The 26,142-nt window shown below is 39.7% G+C and overlaps 1 protein-coding gene across 2 annotated transcripts; it reads right to left on the reverse strand.

Annotated features, from left to right (window-relative positions):
* Positions 1–4,871: 4,871 nt before the first annotated feature.
* Positions 4,872–25,430, reverse strand: CFAP221 (cilia and flagella associated protein 221). Of its 2 annotated transcripts, XM_053982341.1 has the most exons (24): positions 25,037–25,430; positions 23,353–23,534; positions 22,831–22,931; positions 21,784–21,870; positions 21,583–21,678; positions 20,605–20,705; positions 18,387–18,490; positions 17,320–17,479; positions 16,777–16,897; positions 16,579–16,690; positions 16,252–16,360; positions 15,427–15,514; positions 14,229–14,318; positions 13,267–13,362; positions 11,989–12,079; positions 10,292–10,419; positions 9,774–9,854; positions 9,248–9,355; positions 8,978–9,130; positions 7,377–7,535; positions 6,892–6,986; positions 6,279–6,368; positions 5,966–6,085; positions 4,872–5,332 (listed from the first exon to the last, which is right to left on the reverse strand). In XM_053982341.1, exons 2-24 carry the CDS (start codon positions 23,486–23,488, stop codon positions 5,209–5,211), a joined length of 2,550 nt encoding a protein of 849 aa, XP_053838316.1. In that variant the 5' UTR covers positions 23,489–23,534; positions 25,037–25,430; the 3' UTR covers positions 4,872–5,208. The 2 variants fall into 2 exon arrangements, with proteins under 2 accessions (XP_053838316.1, XP_053838317.1); XM_053982342.1 differs by lacking the exon at positions 13,267–13,362.
* Between the last annotated feature and the right edge of the window lie 712 nt (positions 25,431–26,142).

Below are 26,142 nucleotides of genomic sequence, written 5' to 3' on the forward strand. Positions count from 1 at the left end.
GATAGCTTGGATCACTCCTCTCAGCAAGTGTGTAAACATCAGTACCATGAATAGAAGCTCACGGCCTCTCTATCACCTGCTTTTAGCAAGGCAAGAATGTGACTATACTAATTTGAGTGATAGTAGAATGATGGCTGATGTACTAGGAACAGCACTGAAATTGCCCTGGTTCCATAAATCACTATTTCCAGTGGCACAGATTAAAAGGGAAGGCTGCAGTAAGGAAAACCTTACTGGATTAGGACCTCAGCAGAATGAGGCAGGTTTGAAAGACAACTCATCAGTAGGATTTTCAGCATTTTCTAGGAGGAAGGATCCCCAGAGGAAGGGTTCATCTGGGCAGCTGGACAGGTGCTTGCAGAAAGGATAAATAAATGATCAAGGTGGATTTGGCTGTCATAGCAGACACAGCTGCTTTGTTCCCTTTCAGCTGCTCTACAGTGTTACTAAGCAGCTACTGCAAATTATGTTGTGTTCCAGCAGTGGATAGGAATACTCCTCACATTGACACGGAGGGGTTATTAGCAGGATGAACCAAACTTCAGAAATCTGAGATTCTCAGGTCTGTATCCTACACAAGGAATCAGAAGCTTTTCAGTCACTAGCTCTGGTGGTGGACATAGTTCACTTTGCAGCATCCTGACTTTCCTGTACCAATATGGAAAACAAATACCCATGAATGCTGACAGTACCTGCACAGGGACATCTGTTCCTGCTGTGTCACCAGAAGTAGGAAGGAGGTTGAAATGTGACGCTGCCTGCAGGGAAAGGTACTTCAGAGGCAGAGAAGCAAAAAGAGAATTGTTTGAAAGCAATTCTCTCTTGATACTTGATGTCCATTTTCAGGATAACACACAGAGAAGTAATCATGCAAATCCAAACTCAAGGGAAATAAGCCTTGGTTTCTTCATCTGGTGCTCTGAAATTCAGCCAGTAACACATACAGCCAAAACCCCTGAGGTGACACAGTGCATTGTTGTTTTGTAGGCAATGCATATTGGATTACTGGAGACTCCACACTGTGAAATTATTATAAACCAGTAATTAGCTGGTGATGGTGATAATTTGGTTCAGAATTCTGAAGCCAAATAAAATGAACTGATTAAAAATAATGCATCGTTAACTCAGTGTCTTGTACAATTAAAAACTCAGAGAAACTGACTGAAGTATTTAGAAACATAAGGAAAAACTGTAACCATTTAAAAATGTGCTCAGTTAAAAATAGGTTTGGGTCCTTAACTGGAAATTTTAATTATTTAAAGGCAGAAGGACATGTTATTGCTTTCACCTTGGAGAGCTCTCGCTCACTTAAACACAGTTTAACCTTTGGATGGTAAAACATGAACGTGCTGGAACTAAACAGTGCCTGGCACAAGTGAGAAGCTCATCAGAAGATGTTTTCTGATGTACCAGTGCTTTGGAAAAATAATTCCTGCAGGTGTTCTGAAATCACCTAGAGTTCTTGAGGAGCTGCTTGATTTAATTTTCAAGTCCCTGCTGTGGTCATACAGACATAATCTGGTAGGTCCCTCACGACCAATTACCTTCTGCAGGTGTTAAGTGGTAAAGATAGCCTGTCAGATGTGCCTGGCTTCTTTTTTTGGCCAAATTCACCTTTCTTGGACAACACAGAGGAACACAGCCAATGAAAGGATGGCTCAGTACGTTGACCAATTCCAGCTTTGGAGAAATGATACATTATTTGAGAGGTCCAGAAAAATTAAGACTCAGAAGACAATTTTGACCAAGACCTTCAGTCTGTGGGAGTGGTATGAATGGAACTGCATTCCTGGGAATGACAGGATGTCCTTCTGAGCAACTCAAGAGACCCTGCAACTGACGATATCCCAAACCACAAGACCCAGAGAAGGATTCTGTGACTGTAGCACTGTATTCCTGATGGTTCTCCAGGCCCTACACCAAAGCAGCTACCACTGACCACACTTTGGCAGCAGGCCGAGCTGGAGGATGCCAAGGAGGCTGCTCAGGCTGGAAGAGCGGATTCCATACCAGACCAAACAGTTGCAGACACTGGTCACTGCTTAGATTCCTCTCTGAAGGCTTTTTATACTTCAGGAAAAAAATCCCCAAACAAAAATATTTTGAGAAGGCTGTCTTATCAAGCTGCATTTGCTTGAAGAAAAGGACTTATTCCAAGCAACCAGTGCTGGTACCCAGTGCACACACAGATTGACAACAGGAGAAGAAGAAAACAGAGGAGAAAACCCAATTTTTAAACCAATTCTGCCTTAAAATAACTCCTATACAAAAGCTAGGTACATCAATGAGAGCTGTGATTTTCAAAGATCATAGAAGCCCTCATATGGTGTCTCTAATGGAACAATAAGAATTATGCACTCACAGATTGCAGAGCAGCACTTTACAATTACATTTGCAAAGAAATTTACCACTTCTACACAGAGAAGTCCTTATTCTCTACCTTTATCCAGCCTCCTAAGGAAATGACACCATTTGCATATCACCCAATAAATTATAAACCTGCCTGCTGTTTTCAACTAAACAGAAAGAGCAGGAGAGGGCTCAGCAAAAGCTAAAATTTTCCATGGTTAAACAGCTGGGGAGAAGCATTTGAGATGTTTCCATAAGGCAAAGGATGCAGTGTGAGCATAGACAGAAGAAAATCTGTGCAGAAAAAAGACCAGATGACAAAAAGACTTTCAACTGGACCTTGGAATAACTGAACCCTGCATTACAAATTCAAAGATAACAAGGTTTCTTTAGTTTATGAAATATTCTTATGAACTGAGAATACAATTTCACCCATTTCTTTACATCAGACACATTGCTGTTTTTCTCCTAGCCTTCTAATAAAATATAATTAATTTACATTTTAAAGACCTTGATGAGTTTTCTCATCATAGAACGGTAAGTGAGATTAATAATCCTGTTACTGAGCACTTAAGTTCATGGATCATTTCCACAGTAACATTTTCTTAATTTTTAAAACGTACATTTTATTTGATTTAGAGGTTAGTGCTAATTTATGTAATAAAGAGGGAGAAAAGCTGAAGAGTGAGTCAGTGTTTATTAACTTTGCTAATAGGACAGGCTTTTTCAGGCAAAATGGATATATCTTAATTAGGGAAACGGTTGCATTGTCATTTAGCCAATTAATCCTTTCCAAACAAGGGAAGCAGTAGCAAGTTTACTTGCAGTGAATGGAAATAAACTTGTCTGCACATTCTGCACATCAATTTACACATTCTGACTTCCCCACTTTCATCAGTAAAAATGCAGCCCTTAGATTCCCCAAATAAGGCAAATCTTCCATTATATCACTCCTTTTTCTTCCAATTAATTTTCTGTAACATCTCAGTCCTTTTCATCAAACACTGAACACAGAACTGTGAAAAGCCACCAACTTCAGGTTATAATTCTTAAGGTTTATGTCCCATTTCTGGAAGTGTTCATTAATCAACCAGGGGTTGACTTAAGTGGTCTCATGAAAACCTAAGACTTCAGATTATTTAGCCAAATTCCATGTTCTTAGACACAGCTGGATTGGTTCTGAGGGTTTATCACCTCTGTATCCTGGAGGGATATAAAGCACAGACATCTGCACACTGCCATCAGTCCCTTTGAATTTTAGGAAGATTTTAGTGCAAGGTAATGGATTTTTCTTACCTTCTCTGCACACTGAAACCTGGCCCCTAAAAACCATGAAACATAGAAAGGAGGATGACTTCTACAGAAAGGGAATTCATTTGTTTGAAGACCTCTGTCTACTGAAACATGAATAATTTCCACTGGGATGACCAGGAAACTGTTCTGGAGAAGGGAGGCAGAGTGACACTGCTGTAAGAAAAAGAGATTGACTTTGTTCAATCACTATTGTTTCTGGACACTTATTCCATCTTTACTAGACCAGATATTTAGCTGATAGATAACAATTCCAAAGAATTATCTATGTTTGATTTACCTAAGCAGTGAATTATGAACTGTGAATGCTTTCACTGTAAACTCTGATAATGTTTTTGTCATGGTCATGTTAAAAGACATACTCAGCTCTTAGGTCATCTCTTAAAAGATCAACTGCTTCCCTCAGGACTCCTAGAAGAAAAAAAGCAATGTGTACAAGTTCAGGCAGTTGTTTGTAGTTAGAGAAATCTGCAGATATCCAGACCTGCATTCTGAACAATCCCTTGTCAATTAGACAGTTAGCAGAAATGTAACAGCTTTTTCTTTGAAGTGAGCATAGATAGTTTGTAGCTAGTATAATAGAGGCTATTCTACAGCTTTTTCACCCTGCTTTCCCATTTTCTATCTCCCTGAGCTTTTTACAGCTTGTTTACACTGATCACTCTCTGAAATAAACTTATTTTCTTAGGAGCTTTAAGTATGCCTGGAAAGAAGTATGGCTCCTAGGAACGTAGTGTGTATTGCTGCAATTTCCATGCCTTTTACTACAGAAGATTTGTGCTTTTCTGCACAAACAGCCTGGACCACTCTGTAAAATGAGCAATCAATTCACTATGGATAAAAACAATTTTGTCTGAAGTCCAGCTTGCTGACAAGAAAGTAGGAGACATCTCAGCTGCAAGATGATATGCTGAGAAATCTCCTTTCCTAGGAAATACACCCAGAGCATTATAGGTTTCTCATGAGGCTCCGCCGTTCATTCACTCAACCCATGCATGCTTTTGCCAAGACCTGTGCACTGAATTAAATTCCTGAACAGCTAATGAGACTTGTTTGGACATTGTCTTTGCAGACAATAATGGTGTTCAAGGCTTCCTTTTCCTTAAAAATATCAAATATATGGTTTACTGTCACGTCTGAGATTTAGCAACTTACCTGCAAAAATTCAAGGGTAGGTCATAACTAAAAAAAAAAAAAACAAAATCAGAAGATTTTGGTCATGAGGCCTTTTCACATTTTATTTGAAAACTGTGACCTGTAAACTAATTACCAAACCATTTACATGGTAGTACTGAGGTTTTCTGGTCCTTCACACCACAACAAAATAAACAGATGCAAAGCTGAGGTTTCTCACTGGAGTAATTTTTGTGTTTGGGGTAGTGAGCACAGTGAGAGTCCTTGGCAGAGGTGGCATTACTGGTGGTTCTCTTCTCTTTGCATATGAAGTTGCTGACCTCACTGAACAAAAGTAAATGTAGCTGGGACAGGGGAAGCCTCATACACTAACAGGATAAGCAGGGCCAGGCCATGAACTTTGTAAAATTACTCTTATCCCAGAATAAGGGTTTTATTAAGTGCTTTCAGCTTCAATGTCTCCAGATGTTTTCGAATTTTCTCTCCGATCTCACTGTTCTGGAGTTGAAAATGTCCATCTGGACCATTGTGTGGATCTCTGCAAGAAATTTAAAGCATCATTTGTATTTATAATAATCAGGGAAACTACTTAGGAACGTCTTCAAAATCCAAAGGAAGAGGCACTTGCGATTTCTTTTCTCAGAATGAACACAGAGTATTGCATCACTGATGCAGAACTGAATAGGTAGTGAAACTGTGGAGAGAACACTTAACTCTTGGCTTGGCCAGTTAGGAAAGTTAACTATCTGACAGGTAAACACAAACTGACTGAGTATTACATTTTATCCATGTGGGAACACATGCTGTGATTGCCAGAACAAGGGCTGCCAGCATTAATAAATATCTAACCGAAAGGGTCAATGAAAAGCAAAAGTCACGGGTCCAAGAATGTTGAACATTTCTGAGAAAGCAAGCAAACTGCCTCAAGTATTAGATCATACTGATATAACCATAATCAGAGATCCAGGCCAATGCATCACATTCACAGCTGCTTTCTGAAGTAAAAAATCCAGAGACTGAATTTGCAGTGCAAATTTGCTCAAAATACTAGATCTGCATCCCACTTGTGATGGAGCCCCTAGAACATCTCAGTATGACTTTCTATGCAATTCTGAAAGGGATGCTTGACTTTAGATTCCATTCCTCTCTTCTAATTTCAAAATATACCTACCTTTCTGTTTTTGCTGATTCTTCTTCATCTTCTTTTGAGAGTGCCCCCCCAATCTGTGGAAATTCAGCTTTCACCATCTCTGGAGTAAGAATCATGTTGAACTCAGCTTCATCTGTCTCACTAAAAATCAGTAAGATGATGAACAATTTGCCTTTGTCCTTTTGAAAGTATTTTTTAGCAAACAAGTATGTTTTAGGAAAAGAGACTTTGTGCTTTTGCCTTTGAGGGTCTCTTGGGACAGCTTTTGACACATCCATACAAGTGGTTTAGACATAGTCAGTAACAGCATATACAGAACAGAGGAGAAACTTACTGGTCAATTATGTTCTCTTTGTCTCTCTCAGATAAGTCACTCAGCACTGGTGGTACATCTCTTGGAAGCATATCTGAACTGTAAGGATCCCTGTGATGGAAATAGTATTAGTTTAATGCATTATTACTAATGATATTTTCATATTTTGAAGCGGCACAGCAGTTGCAGTTACAATGAAGATTATATACTTTTAAATATTTGTGGAAAATCTGGCTATGTCAAAAATGCTGTGATATAAGGAAATGTGAGCCTGAGAGATGTTGGCTACCACTGGGTGCAAGTGTCCATAAGTTAAAAGGTTTTACTGACAGAGTTTGTACCTCCTGGGGTCTTCTAGGACTGAGTCAACAACCTTTCAGGAGAGATGTTATTGAAAGCCCAGACTGGAATTTTCCTTCCTGGGCTAGGCATTTCTTTTAATGATATTGCTCTTAATCCACCCTTCTAGGAGCTCAGTAGGAGTTTTTTTTCTGTTGGTTTTGGATTTCTGAGCAGCAATTAATTCCACTTGGAGGCCCACTTTCATTTGTGGGACTAGTGACTGATCAATATAGTTACAGGCAGCAGAAACTAGTGCAGAACAGAGGATTTGTATTTTCAAATCTTTTCTTACCTAAGTACTGTATTTGTCAATGTGGGAATGTTAGAAAAAGTGGAATACTCCAGTGGTGAGAATTTTCTCCATTCCATTACTCCACAAATCACTTCCTGAAATGACAAATGATACACAATCAGACCTCTAATACATAATGCTATAGGGAGAGAGGCTTGCAGGACTGAGCATCTTGGCTGAGAACTGAATTTGGGGAGCTGAATATTTCAAAGTTCCTTCCATCACTGTAAGGACATGAAAATACCACATTAAACACATGGAAAGAGCAAAGGAACATGAAGGCATAAATAAGAGACATGGATAAAGCCTAAGCAGAATTAGTTATTCTGACCCACGTACTGACTATTTAGGTGCATGCATAATTTGTATTTGAAAATATTTTCTATCTAGAATGACTCCACCTTCCATTTTGATTCCTTAGAGCAAGTTCTCAAGAAGAACATACCCAAGACAGGTATTCATACAATAAACCCAAAAGGTCATACCTTGTGATCCAGAAATTTCTTTTGTGTGACTGGAATACTGGATCCTTTGGGACATTCCTTGGTAACAGTGTATTTTGGATGAGGACAAAGATGATATTCAATATTTGATTCACAATAGGCCAAAGGAAGTAAAAATGGAACTAATCCTGGAATGGGGTTCTAAAAATAATGAGGAGACTATTTTAATAAATTGTTCTGAGTACCATAACAAATCTAATTAATGAAACTTCAGTTCTTACAACTAACGTAGTCTCCCCAGATTCACAGCTTTGTCTTACTGTGACTGCTCTGTTTGGTATGATCCTTCACTTTCTGTATCTTCCCCTCATTCTACAATGTTGTGTGATTTATTCATGCTCCCTACTGTCTAAAATACAGCAATTTAGCTGTTGTCTCCAAGTCTGGAAGAAAAAACTATTGCCTAATTACTCTGAAATCCATTGCTGATTCTCTGAATAGTTCAGAATCCAAGAAGGGAAAATGGACTTGCTGTGGTGGAAGCCACAGCACACATGGCTCCACATTTTGCCATGCATTTCCCTGCATTAGCATCTGCTTCTGGATAAAGCCCAGTACTGGGTAGTGTGGGATCAAGCTGTGCCTGGCTCTCACACTGCTATGACAGAGGGACGAAAGAGATGCACAGAGGATCTCATCAGCATGTCCACTGGAGTCCTGGCTGCATGTGAGGAGGATGAGTCTACATCATAGATGTTATGCCAAGGTCACCAGACCAGCACAGTGGGCAGGGCTGGAAGCCAGAGCCCCCCACAGCAGGCACAGTGCCATGCTGGGTGCAAGATCTGCCTGTGCCCATGCACAGCCCTGCACTGAGCCCTACAGCTGTCTCTGCCTGCTCAGAGGCACCTCGGGACCTCCAGGCTGTACTGCACTGTGGGAAATATATCGTGCAGCTGGTGCCACCTAGCACAATCTATCATGACAACAGTAAGAGAAAACCCTCCCATGCAAGTGGCAGTGATTTTTTTGAATCTCTGTGCCTAACAACTTGGAAATGTGATTTGGGATGCTGTGAGGACTCTTAGAAACTGTAAGGCAGCAGGATGCAATGTGAGCAGAGTTTGACTTCACTTTTCTGTCTACCCAAGGATTAGGCACATCTGTAGCACCCAGCTGAACAGTAGGAAAAGACTGCACCTATCCAAGATACCTGGGCAAGAATGTGAGGTTACAGATGGACTGAGATGCCAAGATCATGGCCTTTCCTCTAACATCCAAATGGGGAAACAAATGGAGAAGGGAGGGGTTCCATGGCGTTCTCAGAAATCCCATGATCATTGATCCTTTCTGGAGTGTCAGACTGGAAGAGTCTCCAGTTCTCTGCTTTCACTGCAATTTTTCTTATCATCCCTCCCCTAAACTGATCAAAACCCACTCTAAACTGAAATGGTGCCCCTCCCAGTGGGATGAACTCTGTGACTCCTATCTATCAGAGCTTGCACCATGAAGGATTACTCTGGATAGTTTTAAAACCAATCTGAGTAAGAAAACTGCCCACAAACTCCACATCAGGCTTCTGGTGAAACAAGTACACTTCTGCACCTTTCTTAGGTTTTTTACGGAAGCCAACTCCTACTTACAAAAATGCGAAGTGGGTTGCTCTCTGTTGGGTGGACTAAAGCTTGGGGAGGAACCAGGTTTAATAGGCTGATATCCCCTTCTGCTGCTTTGTCAAAATCTTTCCTCTGAGAGAGCTGCCCCTCAGGAGAAGGAACTACTTGAATCAATTCATCCTTGAAAAACACAGACATCAAAAATTTTCAGAGTGTAGTAAATCTTTCAGTATAAAATGTTGAGGAAAAATCAATCAAATAATGGTGGAAACGTAGGGTTTGGAGTGACTTTGTTACCTGGGCTCCCTGCCTCAGTGGTCGAGAAAGTTTTACAGGTTTGTAACTTGTAGCTGCGTAGTGTGTACAAAATGGCTGATACTTCATAATGTTGCAATGCTGAGGAACCTAAGTGCAAAGAAAAGAGATACGCTGCAGGAAATGACACTAATCACATTCAGTTAACTCATAGATGGAGTGGAACATTTGGCTTTATCATGGACACATCACATCTCCACGGTAAAAGACACTTGGAGCACTCTCCCAGGACATGGTACATAACCAAAACTTTGAGAACCCATACTTCACCAGGACTTTGATCTTTGAGATACAATAATTTCAGCTGAGGTGATTCATCTCTGTGGAGAGAGGGGAATATTGCTGGCTGTAAGCTGGTTACTTATGGAAACTGGTGAGCTTTGGTTTTTATAAAAGCATGCTAATCATACAGCCTTCTTAAGGCAACATTTTTACTGGGCTGTGCAGAGACCAATGAATCATTTAACTGCACAGGTAAGAGAAACATGAGGGAGCTGTACTGACTCACCTTCAAGTCATAAAAAGGAAGAATGTTTTCAACTTTCACGTCTACAGATTCAATAGGAACTAGGCCAAGAGCATCAGGTGCCTGAAACAGAACAGTATTTAAAACCAGTAATATGGTGGGCATTTTGTTTTGTATTGGCAGCAATTCATGAGCACAGCTAGTTGAAAATATATGGCTATAATTATGTAAATAATTATTTTATACAGCTTGATATTGCTGATGTTCTTTCTTGGATCCCAGTATTTCAGTTATTTTTTTCTTTGCTTCTGAAAAATGGATGTTAACTAACTCTAAGCATTAATGTACTGCTCACAATTTTAGGATACAATTAAGAGAATGAAAGATTTTTTTACTGTTTTCAGCAGAACCCTTAGTAAATCTGAAGTCTTGAATTAATTTGCTAGAACCCCGATACACCAGTCACACTGTGAAATTTTAATAAAAGGACTATCAGCCCTGGGGCCAATGTCTTCAACAAAATTCTAACATTTGACTAACATTTGAGTTACTGTACCTACCAAATAACTGTGTAGTTCATGGGAACTGTAAAAGGGGAATTCAAAAGGCAATATACAATCTTCAGATATTCTGGAAGAAAACTCTTTATGTTCTTCACTCTTCTCTGCTCTGCTGAAACTCCTGCTTTCTGTAATGAGTGGAAACCAAATATTAAGATTTTGTAATATATCTTAATACACTGTTTCAGAAATAGAATCAAGCCACAAAATGTATTTAACATTTTCCTAAACAAGGATGTCTAGTAATTTTAATATAAAAAGTTAATACTTCTTAAATATTTTAAATGTCACATCTATAAGATATGAGCACAATACCTTGAATAGCAGACAAGTTTAATTTCCCCTTTCCTAAAAAGACATCACAGCCCACACCTTCCATCATGGTTCACAGCAAAGCTGAGACAAGTCAGAGGCCTCTCTTACACTAAATGTCATTACACCTTCTATTTGCAGCATTCCTGCATCTCCTGCATCCTGGGAATTAAAAGTGCCTATCTGCAGAAAAAGGAAAAGGCCTAATATGGAACACTGTGTCTCAGGAGCTGTCAAATAGTGTGTGTCTACAAGGGAGCGGAAAATAAGAGACTCAAATTCTTCTCTGTCTCCTATCTACCCAAAAGTGGCTCCCATCCAAAGTCAATTTTCTTCTATGATGTTAAATAACAAGTGACTTTTCCAGACCGACACTTTCATTTTAGCGTAAAAAAAACCCCCAATTGATTAAAAACACTTCTATGAGAAAACAATGAGGACAAAAACTCAACCCAGTACTGGCTACTTGGCAATGTGTCTCATGGTTCCTACTGTCTCATTTCACTGAGTTCAGACATCTGGCCTTCATCACATTCAGGTGTCTTTCCCCCTTCCATCCCCCCTGCAGTAAGCTCCTCTCATCCTGTGATTCTCACCTCTTGGGCTCCACCTGATCTGTTCATCTCCCTGTCTCTCACACAGTCCCATCTGTCCTTTCATTGCTCCTCAGGCCTACATACAGAACCACAGAATGGTTTGGGTTAGAAGGGACCTTTAAAGATCACCCAGTCCAACCCTTCTGCCAGGGGCAGGGACATCTATCACTACATCAGGTTGCCCAAAGCCCCACCCATCCTGGCTGTGAGCAGTTCCAGTGATGGAATATCCACAGTTTCTGCCCTGTTATTAAGTAGATAAACGGCAAGGTTCCTAAAAATAGTTAATTACGTTTCTTAAACATGGTAAATAATGTGTATGGAAAATAGATGTATCTTGACTGCAGCCATTTCTACCTTTTAGCAGGGCCTACTGCCATAGGACAGGAAGTAATGGTTTTGAACTAAAATAAGGCGGTTTCAGACTAGATGTAAGGAAGAAATTTTTTGCAACAAGGATGGTAAAACACTGGAAGAAGTTGCCCAAAGAGGTGGTGGATGTCCCATCCCTGAAAACATTTAAGGTCAGGCTGGACAGGGTTCTGAGCAACCTGCTCTCATTGAAGATGTCCCTGCTTATTGCAGGGAGGTTGGACTGGATGGCCTTTAAAGGCCATCCAATCCAAATCACTCTATGCCTCTACCTTGTCACACTTTATTTCTTACTGGAAGACTCCTTTTTAAGGACTCTGTCTTTATGTTTATATGTAATGCACCTGACACACTGCAGCACAACCTGAATTATCATAGCCCATGGTCAAAATATCAACTTGTTCTTCTAATCCTTACCAGACACGGACCCTTCCTCCAGACCTCTGGCCTCCCTGGGCAGTCCACGGAACAGAAGCAATAAACGATTTAGACGAACCTGAACCAAAATCTGAGAGAATGATTTTTAAATTTAAGTCAAACACCCTAAGATTTACAGCCATAGAAATAATGTATATGTTATACTTGTATTTATTCTCCAGAGCTCACTCATACATCTCTATTTGAGAATTTTTAATATAGTTTTCTGTTCAGAGAAATTGGAAGGAAAGATGTAGAATAGATCTCAACTCTATAATGGCATTACACAATAAATACAGTTACAAATTTTAATTTAGTCTTACAGGTTAATCAGACTTTTTTTTTTTTGCTAGGTCCTAATCCTTCAGCTGTGTTTACTGGCATATACAGTGAGTTAACCAGGGCCATATAAATATTTGTAGCTCTGAGAATGAGGAGAGTAAACAGCAACCTGCACTGTGTTTCTGCCCATACCCTACAGGGTAAAAATGAAGAATCCCAGTTTTAATACCAGATGGGACCATTTGGTCACCTCTTTATTTGTACAATACAGAAAAGAGCATTTAATTTCAAGACCTCAGTATTATGAATAGATTGAAAAATACCCAAACAGGACACTAGAAGAGCAGGACATTTCTATCTTGCTTGCTACATTAAGATTTACTGAGGAAAGAGTAGTGGTGATGCAAGATAATACTGAAACCAAATGAAATAAATTATTTTACTGATTAGTCTTTAGTTTCTGGGTCTATTCCTCCCTTATTTGAATTTCCACCTGTTGTTTCCGTGTTCCCATCATGCACCATTGCATCATCAATAACCTCAGAGGAGCTGGAAGGTGCTGTTCTGTCCCTCTGCTTTCCTTCTCCAGATTGTCTCCTTACAGAGTAAGTGCTCTAAGTCCTGAACATCTTGGTGGCTCTACACAGCACTCACTCCAGTGAGTGAGTGACTTACTAAAGTCTTTCTTGTACAAGGGGCCCAAAACTGGCTGCAGTATTCTATATGCATTTTCAAATCTTTTTTGTACAGAAGTTATTTTTTACTTTAAAAAAATCTGAATTTATCTGCATTTGTTTAGTATAAATTGCAGTATCAAAGATGAATTGAATACAAAACTTACACCAGATCCTTATTTCCTGGTGAGATAGGGGCATATTTATCAAACTACCAAATCCCTAGCTAGCTGTGATCAGTCCTTACATGCTTGTTGCATGTTCTTTTGTGCTGTTTCCCTGGTGTCATGCCCCCACACTGCATTCTGGTTGTTCAATTTACCTTGTATGCTGCTTGTTGGAATTTCCTGAGCATCCTCTTTCTGCTGTCCCAAGGGTCATTGTGGAGCAAGTCGAATGTGGGATGGACACTTGGTTGCTGCACGGTGTATTTTTAAAAAAGGAAACATAAAAGAAAAAGGACAACCCTTTTTTACATCTAGATAAGGTAGAAATTTTCTCCATCCCAAGCCATTCTTTGGCCTGAATCCATATGTTATCTCTAAATACTGAAATTGGCCAGTGAAAATACTTGAAGCATTGGCATTTAGCCAGAAGCCTTCACTGCAGGGCTTAATGGGAGGTAATCACCAAGTATTTGCAGATGTAGCACAGGGAATGTAGAGATAACGTGGTATGGTCTGCATCCACACAAATGACCAACACAGACTAGAACTTCAGTGCACTCACGGGCATTTGGACAGCAGAGAGAATGCACAGGGGCTCTACCAAACACACACTTTATCTGGCACAGACATGAAGTTGAAATAAGGACTCAAATCAGGCACCCAGCAAAACCAGTATCCTTTCTCCAATAATGGCACATATCCAAAGAGGAGAGAAAGACACCAAAGAGAAGGGCAAAAAAAAATCTAAGTACTAGAAAGGTTCTTGTCAATCTGACCTGCAGGTAAAGGCTGGAAATCTTGTGATATGCTTAACCTTACAAAGAGGCATGAGAAAGCTTCTCCTGAAAGATCTTTCAGAAACAAGTAATATAAATCTCAGGTTAGGCCTGCAGATTTCCACTTGACTCTCATACTAGATCAGAACATTAGAAGATGAGCTGTGCATGTAGCATGGTGCTTGCCCTACCTAAAAGTAAAATGGGAAATAAGGCACTGACACAGAAATAGGAGTATCAAGAGGAAAAGTATTCAGTGTCAAATATCTATAGCTATTTGTTAGCTTAGGAGGTGATAATTTAGCATGCATATAGCAGGCTATAAAAACATATGAACAAACCTGGTCAACATGCCGGGTAACACGTCTGAAGGAAACTTCTACTTCACTCCTCCGAAACTCCTGTTCTATGATAGGATCTCCTCTTTGGAGCTAATTTAAAGAAAAATCACATTAGCACAAAGCACCCAGTGAATCATTTCCTCCATTACAATTAGGGAAACTCACAATATAACACTCTGGTGGTGTTTAACAAAACACAGATTTCATTCCCTTTTAGGGTGTGATTATTGCAACCCTTAAGGAAGTCAGACAAAGTAAAAAAATATCTTTTCAAGTCTGAGTTTCAATCAAATCTCTGTCCTAATGAAACATGGTTTGCTTTGCATAGCCAAATTAACAGATTAGGAAATAGGTGCTTCTAAACAAAGTTACCCTACATCTAATTCAGTGATACATCAATCTCACAATTTAGATCCTTTTTCACCCATTTCCTTCTTCTTAGTATTAAATATAATGTTTTATATTGCCTAATTCAGTGTATAAATCAAGCCTTTACCCTATGTATAAATAATTTCACTCCCACAAACAGCTGGAAGTCAGTGGGATACCAGAAGCTATTTGAATACCCAGGAGGCAGGATAAGACGGACAGGCTCCACCTGTCCCTAAGGGCTGTGCCACACTGGAAAAAATATTTCCTGCCACCAAGTATTACTTATTGCTGTTGTCATCTCTGCGGAAGAGGACCCGCAGTCTGCAGTGACTGGAAGAAACCAAAGAGAGAGAAGGTGAAAATGCAGAAGTGCAACTTGATGAATTATCTCCTCATGGCTCTGTGTGGGAGTACTGACTGGATCTAGCTCTTTGAATGTGAGCCATTCAGGATAGCAGCTCTTCAGAGGTACAGTACAAAGAGAATGGATGTGGCCTTGGTGCTGACAGGATTATGCTGGAATGTAGCACTCTGATGAAATTGGGTGGCTGGGTGCAAATGTACTCATTTGGGCAAATACCGTTACATTTCTGATGACATCTTACCCTTCTCTCTGTCTACCTTCAAGATAAGAACACCCCTGAAACTGTGATGCACAGGCACAATAAAGACACGACTGCAGTAACAACCATCACTAGCACAGGTTTGCACTGATTAATGAAGAAAAACTGAACATGTAGAGAGCTTGATACAATTCACAGTGCACTGCATAATCTGACAGTATAAGTTTGATTTTAAATTTACAGAAAAAACATCAAAGGCTAACCTTGTATTGTTCTTCTTCCCTTTGTCGGCTTTCAAAAATCTCTTTTTTAAACTCCGCAGAGATTGGATCACTTCCCTTATGAACTTGCCTTCATTTACAGTGGAGACAAGGAAAATGCTTTACTTAATGCACAGTTTGCTTTATTCAAAGACTAACAGACTTACTCCCCTCTTCCTGAGGTGCCTAGGTGTCCACGACATTCAGTGTATAAGATGATCTGTGGGTTTCAAATTAAACCATCATGTGCTTAAAGATCCAACTGTGTTCTGCTTTGCACCAACTGATGTACAATAGAATAATGAAATCATTAAGGTTGGAAAAATCCTCTAAAATCTCAGAGTCCAGCCATTAACCTAACACTGCCTAACACTTCACTAAACTATGTCCACATCTAGCAACGCTACATCTACATGTTTTTTTAACACTTCCAAGTGTAATTCTCCTCTTACTCCACTATTCATTTTAGCCTCAATTTATTGACAGCCATGACAAAATCTTCATTTGCTCTTAAGGGCACAAGATCAGATACCTGAGAAGAAGGTTAGGTGAACCATGTTTTCAGCAGGTTTCTTTTTGAATGGGACAATAAAGCAATCAAAATCGTCATTGGGTACTACTATGGATTACTACTGAGTCTGCTCTTAGCAGGAGAGAAAAAAATATTAAATAAAACAGCAGTAATTTAGGCTTAAACCAAACATACCGGCACGCAAAATGGCAGCATTCTGCACTAGTGGACATTGTATACATCATTCATAGAAGCCTTGGTTAAGCAAGTCCCAGTCTTGTTAACATGGTTAATTAACATGGTTAGCTAACACTCACCACTTTAGATGATTTGCTTCCTCTTCCTGAACATTTTGTTTGACTTTTAGTTGAAATAGAGCATCCTTCATCTGTCTTGATTTTTTTCCTACTTTGCCTTGGGACAGGGCTGCAGGAACATCAGAAAGCCATATCACACCTCAGTCTATATCGGATTTTTAATTGGGAAAAACATCCATTAAGATAACTGTACCCATTATACGTAAAGCTAAGGTGAGAGTTCTCACAGAAACAACAGTCATGTCACCTCAGCAATTCTGAAGCCAAGCTCCTCATCAGAGCTACAAATAATGCTAAGACCAAGTTTATGCTGCTTAATTACTTTACCTTCTTTTATGTCCTTTAACTTCAATTTGCCTGGTTCCTGAATCAAAACAGAAGCTACAGCATACGGATTTGACAAGTCTGTGGGGAATCTGAGGTTCTGGTATTCAATTTCCTATGAGATATAAATTAATAGGAAAAATCAGAAACATGGAAAATTTCCAGCCCAGAAAAGTACTTGTAATTATTATCTTTTCACACCTTTAGTTTTTGAATAGGCTTCGACTGTAGCTGGCTGAACCGGTCTCTTCTCCACAACACGGGTTTTCCAGACACAGCTTTTTTCTCTGGATGACTTTGTTGTTCATCAAAATATTCTTTTCTAGATGTCAGAAGGACACATATTCGTTTCACAAGCATTCTCTAAATGACGTATAAGTCTAACTTTTTCACAAAAAAATTACAGTCCAAAAGGCTCAAAACTCCCTGCATCTTGCAAGGCCTCAACAATAAGAGTAATGAGTGGGAATGATAGAAGCTGAGGATGCTCCCATTTCTTTCAGGATATGTAACTTCTCATTACTTTTATTTTGTTTGTTTTATTTCATGTAGATTAAGGATGTTCTAATCAAACAGTGTAAAAAAGCAGGTACATGTATCAACAGTAGAATTAGTTCAGTGCATTGTAAGTCTTCAAAGAAACCAATACTTAAAAAGATCATAGCAAAATGGTATGAAATCCTGTTACATTATTATCTTTTAGAATTGGGCAAAAACATTCAAAGACTAGTCAGCCACACATACATCAGAGCCAGATGTGGTATTGATGTTCCTGTGAATACACACACGTAGGGTTTTGAGTGAAACTCTGAAATCCGTAACTGCATTGCCATTTGTGCTGTTCCATACTCAAGCGGGGAATACTTCACAATTACCTTGACTTTTCCATTGGCTGGAATGATTCCTGTGATTAGAGGAGAAAAACAATAACAGTCCATTATAACATGAGCCCACTTAAGTGTACTAGAACTCATTCTGGGCTACTTTTTTTAAAACAACTTAATTCTTTGAGTGGATGGCAGTAGGCATGGAAAATCTTTCCGGTCTCAAAGCATCTTTCAAAACCTATGTCTTGCTGCCAGATAATAGAAGATATTTTGCTAGAGCAGAGAGAGTTGAGAGTAGGGCTATAATATTTCATACTGCTGTGAAAATGACTGCCTGTTTATATGTAGAAATTCTGCACTTGCATCTGCTAGTCTTAAGTCTTTGGCACTTTCTGCTTTCATGGGCAAAGCATTTATAAACATATTCCTCTGTGCTTTTCTAAGCTAGGGTACTCATCTGGATTTGATGCATTGCCTGTCTCTGCTTGACCTTATTTCCTTACTACCTATTCCATTATTTTCTCAAACACTTTAATCACCATTCACATCCCTAAACAGTCAGGGCCTTTCCCAACCTAAGTGATTCTATGATACTATGATTACTCTGAGTACAATGGCTTTGAGTAGGAGCTGAAACTTTTTAGTGCTCTTTAGATGGCCTTCAGCCATAGTTTCAGACTACCAAAATTTCTGACTTAAGTTTTACTGGGATGACCCTTTTTTCAGGGATATTCTTCTGGGAAAATGAAGGCTGCACGGACCATTTGGAATATCCCGTATTTTGTCAAAGTTGAGCATTGCCTAAAGAAACTTACAGCCAAGATGGCTATTTGCCATGAGGGTCAAAATGACTGGCAGCATTTACCTGCAGAAGTTTTGCCTGAGGCAAAGGGTTTTTTTGTACAGCACTGAATACACCATCACAAGTAACTACACTTAATAAATACAGATTTTACATTTAGAATTTTAAAGAAGTCAGTCTACCAAATGTCGGCTGGACAGTGAAGGCTCTGTGAGGCTGAATAATATCAATGTGGAATTCAAAATCTACGGGACAGCTGCACTGCAATGGGATAACATACTCCTTACTGAAAAGAGATAAAGGAAAAATTATGTTAATCAAGGTACAGTTGTTCATCAATTACAAGCTGGGAAATTGTATTATACACACCATATACTAAATTACCTGCATTCAGAAAGGTGGGTTACTTAGTAATGTGAAAATCATAATTTCTTACTGCTCCAAAATAGCAAAATATTTCAGATCTTTCATCCCCCCAGGAAATAAGAGCTAAATCTTGATTTGAATGCTAGACATACAGAATCTGATTATACAAAAATTTTAAAAAAAATTTTTTTTGGAAGTTATTTATGCCCATGCTCAAATTCTTACAGACTGTAATATCTAGCAAGTACAAACAATGCAAATTGGAGCAACAATGAGTACAGAACCAGAAATCAGCCTTTTCCCATGGCCCTCCTCATGAAAGATGATGAGAAAAGAAAGTCTTGAAAACTCCAGCATATCAGAATGACTAAACTTTAACCGCTGTAGAAATAATGGTACTGGGGCCTAATTTTCAGAATAGCCCTTTATGTCTCATGCAGGTTGTGTGAGCAGTATTAGCACACATCTTTTCAACCTGTCTTGCCTTTGCATGCAAGTGTTTTCACAGACCAAACTGAAACACAAAAGCATTGGTGCACTACCATTCATCACCCTGCAAATCAAGATCCATTTACGCAGGCTTATTTCTGTTTTTTTGTCAATTCTCTGACTGAAATCCTACCCTGCTGATTAGCAAAGAATGCATGTTACACACAGTGTTCCTCTGGAAAGCACATTTTAAAATGCCCAAAGAAATAAGCCATAATAGCTAAGTTCTTTTTTCTCTGGCTCACTATGGCATGTTCACAAAGAAGATGCAATGGCAGACCAGGCAGGCAATTGGTTTTAGGGGATAGTGCAGTTTGAAGAGCAACCAAAGTGCCTTAAAAACAAGCCAAATATGCCACCTGTTGCCTGATGGACCTTCTATACCTAAGGAGAATGGTGGGTGGTAGAATATCAAATTTATCCTACATTCAGTAAAAGGAAGTAAAAGGCAGTATTTCCATTGAGTTCGTGGGCTATGAATTGAGCCCAAATTCTTTCGGGGTCTGTAAAGTACCAGCTATATCAGAAAGCATTCATTTTTAGAAACTTTTTAATAGTTTACTGCTGAAAAATACTGGTAAAAATTAAGGTTTGAAACCACAAGTTTTGTCTTCAGGAATTCTTCCAAATTTCCTCAGGAGTATCTTTGAGCATCCCTGCTGTGTTGAAAAAAAATCTGGTTATTTAAAATTATATTTTGTTCTCTTTCTAATATCTTCTCTGTATTCTGAGATATGAAAATTCTGTATAGTCCAGCACTAAAATGGAGCAAATAACAGAATCACATCATGCCTAGAGGCCCCAGAATATCAAGAGTTATGTTCAGTCCTGTGAAAAACTTGCAATGTTATGATTCACTGAAGTTTAACGGACTAAAGGGCATTAGAAAAACAAACAAACAAAAAGACACAAATGTTATTCTGCAATGCTGGGCTCATTTGTACTACAGAATTTTGCATATTTCTTGTATTTGCCTTCCCTATTCACATTTCTGTGCTTCGGTAAAATTCATTAGTTACTTTCAACTCATAGGCTAAGACAAAACCATCTGCTAAGACCTTCCTTTCCTAGAATTCACTCAAATCATTACACTAACAAAAATCACCATAATTACAACTAATATAGCAAATATACTGCAGAACTAGGCCCTAATAAACAGAATCTGCCTTCTCCTTTTCCCTTTCCCAGTTCCTATTAACAACTATTACTGATAAGTTCATGAGAACAGTCAGTGCTGCATCCATGCAATAGACAATGTAAGATGAAGTCTAGCTCATTAAATACTTTTAAACACAATAATCAAAAATAACCAGCCCCATCTTCATATATGTTTAGCTTGCACAGCATTTACTTTGAATATTTTTGACATATTTTTTTGAATGTGCACCTGAAACAGTTCATATACAGAATTATTTTGCAGTCCAGATGGTAGCTGAGCTTCTTAAGGCTTTTAAGACATTATGTTGTATGAATAGAGGAAAATGGGATTTTTCAGGGTTCGGACATGTCTTGCAAAATGTAGACAAATGTCTGTCCTTAACTCACCTCTGACCAATTGATACATCAGACAGATTTATAAATGATGGAAATTCTACAACATTCATAGCAGGGTAAGCATGCATGGGAACAACTAAGGTATCATCTCCCTGCAAACAAACAAACAAAAAAACATACAAACAAGTGCAAATATTTATATCTTACAATTAGTAAATCATAGAATTATATCATGTTAATGGTTCGAAGGGACCTTAAGGATCATCCAGTCCCAACTCCCCCTGCCATTGGCAGGGACACCTCGCACTAGACTGGGCTGACCAAGCTGGCCTTGAACTCTGCCAGGCTTGGGGCATCCACAACCCTCCTGGGCAACTGTTCCAGTGTCTCACCACCCTCACAGTAAAGAATTCCTCCCTAGTATCTAACCTAAATTTCCTGTCTTTCAATTTATACCCATTACTCCTTGTTCTATCACTACAGTTCCTGATGAAGAGTCCCTCTCCAGCTTCCTTGCAGTCCCTTTCAGACACTGGAAGGCTGCTATGAGGTCTCCATGCAACCTTCTCTTCCCTAGGCTGAACAGCTCCAGCTTTCTCAGCCTGTTATGGAAATAAAAAGTTTCTCTAGTAGTTGGCCAGTAAGTGGGCATAAAACATCTTCAAGATTATCACTGTGTTGTGTCTCAGAACATTAATATTCTACCTGCTTTCAGTATCCTTCTGTCTTTCCATATGTTATGCAACTTTCTAGAGCTCTTCTGAGCTGCTCAGCTAAGTCATTACATCAATGTGGCACAAAGACTGATCTACTGGCAAAGAACAGCAGAGTAAGTCATATAATCTTGCCTACTGCTCTGGGATGTTTACAGAGAAAAAAATTTAATGTTTTAAGTTAAATAATCAAGACTCACTGGGAATAAATCTATGTGTCTCTAGAAGATTAACTATACCTTTATCATTATCATCATGCTCTAATACTTGTTTCATTCCATTACAACTCTAACTATGTTTTGCAATGAATCCTCACCTCACAGTGAATTCGGATGCAGTCATAGTAATACCTCCATTCATCAGGACAAAAATCAACAGTAACCACAAGGGACAAACCAGGCACAAGCCGGTGCTAGAAAATGACCCAAAACAAGATAGAAGCCCTGTAAAAGCTGCTTATATGGCACAAAACCTGTGCTGCATGCAAAGAGCAGTATGGAGACTTGCTGACACTTACTGTTTTGTTGTATTTGATCTGAAAATATATCGTCTGGGGTGGTATTATGTGAAGGTTTACTGTGTTGGTAGAAATATTTATCAGCTTCTGTAGAACAAAAGAACACAAAAACCACAAAACACTTTACAATATAAGAGGTCAGTTAAGAATGCCAACTATACTTTTTGTAAAACCTTCAGTAGCAAGAAGTAATAATTTTTACTTTAGCAGAAATAATTATAAATATGTTCTGAATTTAAAATAAAATTATGTAAAACTTACATCTTGCTTTATTCTTTGGAAACAAGTCACAATTTTTAACCAAGGATAAGATGTTACTATTAAATCAAATTCTGATGCTGTTTTGCTTATGTGCAAAAGGAACAAATATTTTACTTGGAACAAACAATCTATTGATCACTTTTAAGGACATCTGAAACAACAGGAATTACATAATACTTCATGGTTCTGTTTTGGTGTATAACCAACAAACCTTTGGATAGCTACAGCTCAGCCTGCAAAGCCTCTCACATTTGTTTACTTTCATTACATTCAGAGAACCTAGTCCAACATAACTAACCTGTGTCTCAACACACTTAAAACATGAACAACAAAGGCACACAAAGGGAAAGCAGAGAGTAGAAAAGGAATTACCTTAACCATTCACAAGGAAGGGCAATCAAGCCTATGCATAGAATTTCCTTTCTCAGAATAAATTGTTCTTGGCAAAAGACCAGAGGTGCTTTCAAAACTTTCCCACCAGTGAACATGTTTGCAGACACAGTGACAGTCCAAGGACATTTTGAAAACAAGTCCTTTGTGGGGTTAAAGTCCAAATCCTTCATTCATGATGTGCAAGTCACATACCACTAACACTAATGCAGACATGGGAAGGAGGGTGATGCTCACAGCCTGGTACTCATCTCTTTTGTTACCACGTGAGTACTGAATTTAAGTGCTGCTTTTTAAGAGCACTCAGCAGGGCAAGGGCCTCATGACCACAAGAAGTCAACTCAGATTCTGCTGTCCTTTTATGAACCCCAAAGGGATCCCTGCTCCAGAACTTACCAGCATCTGTTGGTGATGTTTTCCAACTTCATACCCTCCATAGTGTAGCACAGCAGGCTCAGCCTGTACAACTCTGCTCCTCTGACATTCTGAATAAATCTCTATAGATCACAAAATGGGGAAAAAGAGACCAGAAACACACATGAGTAATACTTACATTGAAGCAGTCTAGTTATTCTATACTGATTTATTATCAAGGAATAATTAAAAAGATATTATTTCTCCTTTTAAGCAGGCATGAATTTATAAATGGAAAGTTATGGCACCACCCACTACCCCAGCAGACCCATGATCCTGCCACCAGTTCATCTCTTGGCATCACGGCTTCAACAAGCCACCTAAAACTTTAGGGTCAGCCAGGATCAGCACAGCCACTATTTCTTTCCTGACTACCCGTCCCATGATTTGGGCTCTCAGGAGCCTGCAATTTAAGCAACAGGATGGGAGCTGCAAAGAAAATAACAGCCAAGTGTGTCCTAGAATTGCCATAAGGTTGGGAACAGTCAGAGAGCAGGAACTTACTTGATTCCAGCAGGTGATTGGGGACAGAATGTCTTTTTTTGGGCTCCTCCACGAGGCTGCTCAGGACACTGGGTACTTTCTTCAAGGACCCCCGAGTGACCGTGATGTCTGGGGAGGCTGACTGAACCAGGTCCATGTTAGGGCAGAAACAGGCTCTCAATGGCACTAAAATTCCTCAGTGCCTGTGGTCAAATGAAAACACCATAATGATCAAAATATCTTTTTTCACACTGGTACTATCTGTTGTTTAAAACTGCCTAAAAACATTTAGGAAAGGGAGGTACTTTTTTTCCCTGCTGAAGTAGATTACTCTGTGTGTGCTAAGTACAAGGATAGAAGGATTCCAGAAAACCTTGCTCCCACTGCAAGGCTTAGCACTTTGGGTATCTGTTCTAAGGCTTGCTGGGGACATTTGCCTCTCAGGTCTGCGTATAACATCTCTGTCTTCCTTCATGTCCCCCAGCAGAGAGGAAGAGAGCAGGTTCTGTTAATTCCACTATCTGAACTGATTTCTGCAGATATGTTCTTTCAAAGTCTCCTGGATGTTTGAGTTGTTAACTTGCAGATTAATTTTTAATTTTTAAATATTAATATGAGGGATAAGATATCTGGCATTTGAATATTTCGTTTGGATAGCATCATCTGGGTCATTTGTTCAGAGAAGATAACTGTAAACACAGAAAGCCACAGGCATTACAGATCCTGTGTTAAGTATGCAGAGTTATCAGAACATAAACTTCTCTAATGACAAGTGCAAATTTTACATAATAAAGACACCAGGCATGATCCATCCACCAGAAATTATCTTCACAAATAGAGCACACAGAGTCCTTGGCTCTTGGATGAACTGAAGAACTGCATGGAGACAAAGACACAATACTTTTGGAACAAATATTGAATTCAAAAGCCTTGCTGGGATTTTCAGCCCTCAAGCAGGCAGCACTCAACAGTTTCAAAATTGAATCATTACTCCACCTCCTCCATTACATTTTATGGTCTCATCTCTGGTATTTGTCTGATTTTCCATTCTGCTTTAGATCTTTCAGGCACAACTTGAGAGGTGCTTCAAGCTCATAAAGTGCTGTTTTGATTTATAGTTTTGTACAGTATTAAATAATAAATAAGCAAGAAGCTTAAAATAATGTGCTACTAGGACCCTGGCCTTCATAATATTTTCCACTCAGTAACACCAAGCACAAATTTTCCACTCACAACAGAAAACCTGTAAGAGGAGCTGCATTATTGTGCACAACAGTAAATTTCTCCTGATGTAGCAAGACCAAACTCAGACAAAAACACTGCAAAAATTTTTTCTAAACATAAGGATAACGCTTACATTTTTTCCACTTGTGTTCTTCAACTTTAATTTATACCATTGCCACCCTCTTTCTCCTGGTCAGCATTCCACATCAGGAATGCAAGGTTGGAAAAGGTGTAGGCAGACATAAGTCTCCTCAAAGGATTCCTGGTATAACCTTTTCAATAATTTACAGTGATGATGCCATCACGGCTCACCAACTTCAATAATACACTGCGTGCTGCTCAAAGAGCTAATACAAGACAAATCCTTACGGTCCTAGAATGTCGTAATACCTGATGTTCTTAAATTTTCCACGACAGCCGTGTCTTTCGAGACTTTGTGTGTGCGTGTGAAGCCACCAAGAGAGCCCGTGGCAAAACTCACCCCAAACGCCCTCAGACCAGGTTACCGCCCTTCTCCTTCTTAGCGCTCGAGCTTTCTAATCCCTTCTCGTGTCTCGGAGCTGCTTGCACACCTCACCACACCGAAGGACGCGGTGCAAAGCCATTACAGCTGCGAAAGGCTGGAAAAGGCATCGCTGTGCACACAACCCGTACCTGCCGCTCCCAGAGCCCTCAGCCCCAGGGAGCCCCGGCACAGCCCGGCTCCCCCTGTCAGCCCTCACGGAGCCCCGGCACAGCCCGGCTCCCCCTGTCAGCCCTCACGGAGCCCCGGCACAACCCGGCTCCCCCTGTCAGCCCTCACGGAGCCCCGGCACAACCCGGCTCCCCCTGTCAGCCCTCACGGAGCCCCGGCACAACCCGGCTCCCCCTGTCAGCCCTCCCCGAGCCCCGGCACAACCCGGCTCCCCCTGTCAGCCCTCCAGAAGCCCTGCGGCCCGGCCCGGCCCTGCCCTCACGGCGGCCCCGCGGCGGTCGCTCGGCAACGGGACAGCCGCGCTGGGCCGCAGCACTCGCGGCTGGGCTGGGCGGGATCCCCACAGCGGCACTCCAGCTCCTCTAACGGCGAAAGTACAAAAAAAAGATAATAAAAAAAGCAACCATTTTTCTTTTCTTTTCTTTTCTTTTCTTTTCTTTTCTTTTCTTTTCTTTTCTTTTCTTTTCTTTTCTTTTCTTTTCTTTTCTTTTCTTTTCTTTTCTTTTCTTTTCTTTTCTTTTCTTTTCTTTTCTTTTCTTTTCTTTTCTTTTCTTTTCTTTTCTTTTCTTTTCTTTTCTTTTCTTTTCTTTTCTTTTCTTTTCTTTTCTTTTTTCCTTTTCTTTCCTCCCAAGTAAGCGTCGTCTTCAGGATTCCCAGCGCAGCCACAGACAGAGCAGAGGCACTTCTTTCCCTTTAAAAACTCTCATCTATTAACACATAAATTGTTCTTACTTGGTTTAAAACAGATTTGGAAAGGTTTATTATGATATTATTTTTTAAAAACCCTCTTTTTCCCTCCCTTCTCCTTTCCCTTCCCCACTTTTATGTCTTGCTTTCAGCATTAAAGGGCCATCCTTTGGAAAGTACTCCTGGAAACCTTTCTTCAGTGTATT

Source organism: Vidua macroura, chromosome 7, assembly GCF_024509145.1.
Source record: "Vidua macroura isolate BioBank_ID:100142 chromosome 7, ASM2450914v1, whole genome shotgun sequence".
NCBI classification, from domain to species: Eukaryota; Metazoa; Chordata; class Aves; order Passeriformes; family Viduidae; genus Vidua; species Vidua macroura.

Coding starts and splice junctions, on each gene's coding strand:
- CFAP221 (XM_053982341.1), bottom strand. CDS start 23,488: ATGGACCTGGTTCAGTCAGCCTCCCCAGACATCACGGTCACTCGGGGG. Junction 22,932..23,352: donor CAATCACCTGCTGGAATCAA/GTAAGTTCCTGC, acceptor TGTGATCTATAG/AGATTTATTCAGAATGTCAG. Junction 13,363..14,228: donor TTACCCGGCATGTTGACCAG/GTTTGTTCATAT, acceptor TACACCGTGCAG/CAACCAAGTGTCCATCCCAC.